Source organism: Nannospalax galili, unplaced genomic scaffold (assembly GCF_000622305.1).
Source record: "Nannospalax galili isolate Female #2095 unplaced genomic scaffold, S.galili_v1.0 scaffold679, whole genome shotgun sequence".
Classification (NCBI taxonomy): domain Eukaryota; kingdom Metazoa; phylum Chordata; class Mammalia; order Rodentia; family Spalacidae; genus Nannospalax; species Nannospalax galili.
In genome coordinates, this window is record NW_008343462.1 from 662,534 (window position 1) to 667,494 (window position 4,961).

The 4,961-nt window shown below is 50.5% G+C and overlaps 1 protein-coding gene across 3 annotated transcripts in view; it reads right to left on the bottom strand.

Annotated features, from left to right (window-relative positions):
* Nucleotides 1-3,205, bottom strand: part of Narf (nuclear prelamin A recognition factor) — a 21,488-nt gene extending 18,283 nt beyond the window's left edge. For all 3 annotated transcript variants that reach the window (XM_008839670.3, XM_008839669.3, XM_008839671.3), the window contains exons 1-2: nucleotides 3,070-3,205; nucleotides 1,011-1,091 (exon numbers count right to left, since the gene is read on the bottom strand). In XM_008839670.3, the coding sequence (XP_008837892.1) occupies nucleotides 1,011-1,091; nucleotides 3,070-3,096 (108 nt within the window). In that variant the 5' untranslated portion in view covers nucleotides 3,097-3,205. The remainder of the gene's footprint in view (nucleotides 1-1,010; nucleotides 1,092-3,069) is intronic.
* Nucleotides 3,206-4,961: the final 1,756 nt, after the last annotated feature.

Here is a 4,961-nt window from a genome sequence, read left to right on the forward strand (position 1 = left end):
CAGGCTGACCTTGAACTCACAGAGATCCACCTGCCTCTGCCTCCCGAGTGCTGGGATTAAAGGTGTGTGCCACCACGCCCAGCACAGTCATTTATTTTTTAAAAAATATTTTATTTTTAGTGTATGAGTGTATTGCTGCCATGTATGTAAAGTGTGCACCTGTGCTATGCAATGCCTGAGGAGGTCAGAAGAGGGTATCAGATCCCTTGGAACTGGAGTTAGTTGTTAGCCATCATGTGGGTGATAGGAATTGAACATTGGGTCCTCTGCAAGAGCAGCCAGGGCTCTAACTACTCAGCCATCTCTCCAGCCCCAGAAGCAGCCATTTAAACAGCAAACTTAAAGAATCATTAAGTTTGAGTTATAAAGTCCTATCATGTTAGAGATGAAAGCTCCCTCCATTTTATAGAGTAAGGTTTCAATACTGCACCACAGTTTCCCTGGTCCGCATGTAGCGCCTGGCCTGGTATGTTTCAGAAGATTGTAGAGGTGTCCTATACATGGCCCTTAATGCTTCACTTTTATATCAGGCTTTTTGGTTTTTGAGATAGCCTCCCTGTAGCTTCTGAAACTAGCTACACAGGCCAGGGTGGCCTTGATCTCAGAGATCTGCCTCCTCAGCCTCCAGAGTGAAGGTGTGTGAGCCACCACACCCTGCTAACCTCAGGCTTTCTTTTTATTTCAAATATTTTAATTATTATTTTTGTTTTATGTGTATGAGTGTATTGCCTGTATGTGAGTACACTCATGTCATGGAGTGCCCTCAGAGATCTGAAGAGGGCATTAGCTCCCTTGGAACTGGAGTTAAGGACGGTTCATAGCCGTCTTGTGGGTGCTGGGACTCAAACTTGGGTCCTCTGCAAGACCAGTCAGTGCTCTTAACTGCTGAGCCATCTCTCCAGCCCCACCTCAGGCTTTCTTAGAGAAATGAACTATGTGGTGATAAAAACAGGAAGCACATGGCAGCCCTCCACTCACTTTAGGGGTCACAGAATGAAATGTCTACTTACCTCTCCATTGTCCTGGGCTGGACTTGGTGCATCAACTGACACATTCTCTTGGTCATCAGTTTTTGTTTTTTTACTACATTCCTAAAAAAAGGCAAAAAAACATTGTTAGAGAAAAAAATACATAAATATATGTCTGTATACATGAATACATATACATATCTGTTTTTTGAGACAGGGTCTCCCTGTAGCCCTGTCATGGAACTTGCTATGTAGACCAGGCTGCCTCTGCCTCTGGATCCTGGGATTAAAGGTGCTACCAAGCCAGTCTAAAAAATTTGAGATAGGGTCTTGTGCTGGATAGCTTTAGTTGTTAACTTGACACACCTGAGTAGGTCACCTCAATTTGTGAATTGCCTCCATTGGACTGGCCTGTAGCCATGTCTGTGGGGCATCTTGATTATTGAGTGATATGGGAGGGCCCAGTCCACTTGTGGGTGGTGCCATCCCTGGGCAGATGGGCCTCTGTTGTATAAGAAAGCAGGCTGAGCAGGGGCCAGGGAGCAGGCCAGTAAGCAGCGTTCCTCCAGGGCCTGTGCTTCAGTTCCTGCCTCCAGGTTCCTGCTTTGAGTTCCTACCTTGGGCTCCCTGATGAACTGCGATCCGGGAGATGTAAGCTGAATAAACCCTTTCCTCCCAAGTTGGTACTGATTCGTGTCTTTTGTCACCACACGGAGAAATAAACTAGAACCCTAGAACCGGTCTTAGTAAGTCGCATAGTCTGACCTTGAACTCCATACTTTGTCTCAGTTTCTCAACCACTGGGATCACAGGTATGCACCATCACAATCCAGTTAAGAATCACTTTTATTTTGGGGGGTCTTTTGGAGACAGGGTCTCCATGTAGTCCCAGCTGGCCTGGAACTCAGTATTAGACCAGGCTGCCCTTGAACTCACAGAGATCCACCTGCCTTTGTCCTCCAGAGTGCTGAGACTAAAGGTTTCTGTCATCATGCCTGGCCAAGAATCACTTTTAATGTGATTAATTTCCATTACAAACGACATATACCCTGATGAATTAACCTTACTTCCAGAAACCATTTCTACAGAAATAAAATAACCCATGCTGACTGATTCATTCTTTCTCTCTCCCTCTTCTCCATCTTGTTTGCATTCAGTGACAGAAGTGATATGGCCCTAATCAATATCTGACCACCTAGACATGGGTACATTTAGATTCAGCTCTGTTAAAAAATGAAACAAGAGCCAGGCGTGGTGGCGCAAGCCTTTAATCCCAGCACTTGGGAGGCAGAGGCAGGAAGATCTTTGTGAGTTTGAGGCCAGCCTGGTCTACATAGTGAGTTCCAGGACAGCTGGGGCTACAGGGAGACCCTGTCTCAAAAAGACCAAAAAAAAAAAAAATCAAGAATTACACGTGGGCTGGGGCTGGAGAGATGGCTCAGCTGTTAGAGCACTGGCCGTTCTTGCAGAGGACCCAGGTTCGATTCCTAGCACCCACAGGGCGGCTAACAACCGTCGGTAACTCCAGTTCCAGGCGAATCCAACGCCCTCTTCTGACCTCTGCAGGCACTGCATGACACGGGTGCACTTGCATACATTCAGGCAATACATTCAACACACATAAAATAGAAATATATTTTAAAAGGAATTAGACGTGGGTCCCTGAAAAGGTGTCTCCCATATGATGTTAAAAGTATTTATAGGATCCTTGCACACGCGTCTCATGGCTACGACCGTCGGGGAAGCCGGCGGCTGTCTGTCACCGCGGTCCCTCAGCGGAGCAGGACCTGCCCTTCATTCCCTCTACTCGCTTCCCTCCCGCAAGTGTGCAAGTTACAAGTGTCAGAGGCGCTCAGAGCAGTGCTGGCCGATCCGACCGCTGTGACAGGTGCCAGGACTGAGCGCGGGCCCCGGACCAGAGGCTTCCCCGGGTCCCGGGAGTGCGCTAGGCCCTAGCAGCCACCACCAGGTCCTCGGCCGGCTGTCAGGCAGACAGGGGCCGCGCTGGTGGCGCTGGTCCGTCCCGCCCGCCCCAGGCCTCCAGCCCCCAGCCTGGACTCTCGGTCTCGCCCTCCGCCCAGCTCCGGTGGCCAGAACCTACCTTCCGGGTGCAGTGCTCACACTTCATCTGGAGCGCGGCAGGTCAGTGCACTGAGGAGCCGAGCACTGGAGACGCGGATTCTGCCGGCAGCCGTCAGTGACCCTTTGTTGTCAACGCTCCGGGGAGGCCCCGCCCCAGAGGCTGTACTAAACCAATGAGAACGCCGATACGGGGCGAGCCACACCTCTAGACCAATAAGAGCGAGAGGGCGGTGTGTCCCGCCCACTCCTCCGCCCCCCCGCCTCGGCCAATGAGTGTTCCAGGAAGTTGCAGGTGCGTCGCAGGAGCCAATAGGAGAGCGGGGGCGGGTCTTATCTGCCCGCCCACCGCCAAGGCCCGGGGCACTCCTCCAGTCCGTCTCCCTTTCCAGCGCTCTTGGAGGCGGCTAGGCCAGGTGTAGGGTCTGGGAGACCACGGGCCGTGCGGAGGAGGACGGCCGGGGCGCCTGCAGGGCGACTGGCGCGAAGGCCGCGGCCTGGCCGGTTCTGTAAGGTTGGGATTGGACACTCGAGGCTCCCGGAGGGCGGGGCCCACGCCGCCCTCTGCCGCCGCCATGGACGTTTAGCGACGCCGCACGTAGGCAGGGAGGGGCAGAAGTGTGCCTGCCCTGCAGGCCGGCGCAGTCGTGTGGGCGGAGCTGCGAGTCTGGAGGGGAGATGGGAGGTTGGCTGACCTTCGTGTTGGCGCAAGTGCATAGATTCCAGAGCTGTTTTATGGAACTGGACACTGTGGATATCGGACATTCTCATGTGTGTGCTTGGAATTAAGCAGAGATCGGTCTTACTATGTAGCCCTGGCTGGCCTGGAACGCCCTATAACGGACCAGGATGGCCTCGAACTCACAGACATCTTGCCTTCCAGGATGGGACTAAAGGCATGGGCCACCACACCCGACACAATAAAAATATTTCTATAACGAGAAAGTTCCCTGATCCTCTTGGCACTTTTGGTTTTAGTACGTTTTGTACAGACAGGCAGGCTACTAAGCAGACATATTTGTGTAGACTATAATCCCAGCACTCAGGAGGCTGAGGCAGGTGAAACTGTCTCAAATAAAGACAGAATAAATGCTTGCTTCCTTCCCTGCATTAGCCAGTTAAACCTGAATTTTTCAGCATCCTCCAAAAGCACAGTTTAAATATGTATTATGAATTTAAATACTTTTTTAGTTCACTTAAAATTGTTAGTGGTGTCATGGGCAGTAGCCCAAGAGGTTCCTTTTCAGAGACCATTCTTTGGGTGAAGCTGGGTGTCTTATTTACCCTCTATTGCTGATAAAAACACTGACCAGAATCAACTGGGAAGGGGTTATTTGGCTTACAGCACAGTCAAGGGAAGCTGAGGCCGGAGCTGGAGCACAGGCCATGGAGGAACGCTGCTTACTGGTTTGCTCCTCTGGCCTGTGGCTCAGCTTGCACAGGACCACTTGCCCAGGTGTAGCACTGCCCAGTGGGCTGGGCCCTCCCACATCACTCAGTAATCAAGAAAATACCCCAAGGACATGGGCACAGGCCACTTCAATGGAGAAAATTCCTCAGTTGAGGGTCCCTCTACCCAGGTGTGTCAAATTAACACTAAAGCCATCCAGCACACTGGGACTCTTGACCAAGCTTCAGAAAAGAATCTCAGGGACTGGCAAGATGGCTCATTGGGTAAAGGAGTTGGCCACCAAGCCTAAAAACTGAGTTTGAGCCCCAGGACCCACAGGGTGGAAGAAGAGAATTCCCCACAAGTTGTCAAATACCTGCCATGTAGCATGCATGCTCACACATGTGCATACTATAAATAAATACATAAAGAAAACCATGACTTAATACCACTGAACTTCCACCCTATAGGGATTTTATATAAAATTCTCAAAAAGACCAAAAAAAAAAAAAAAAAAAAAATTT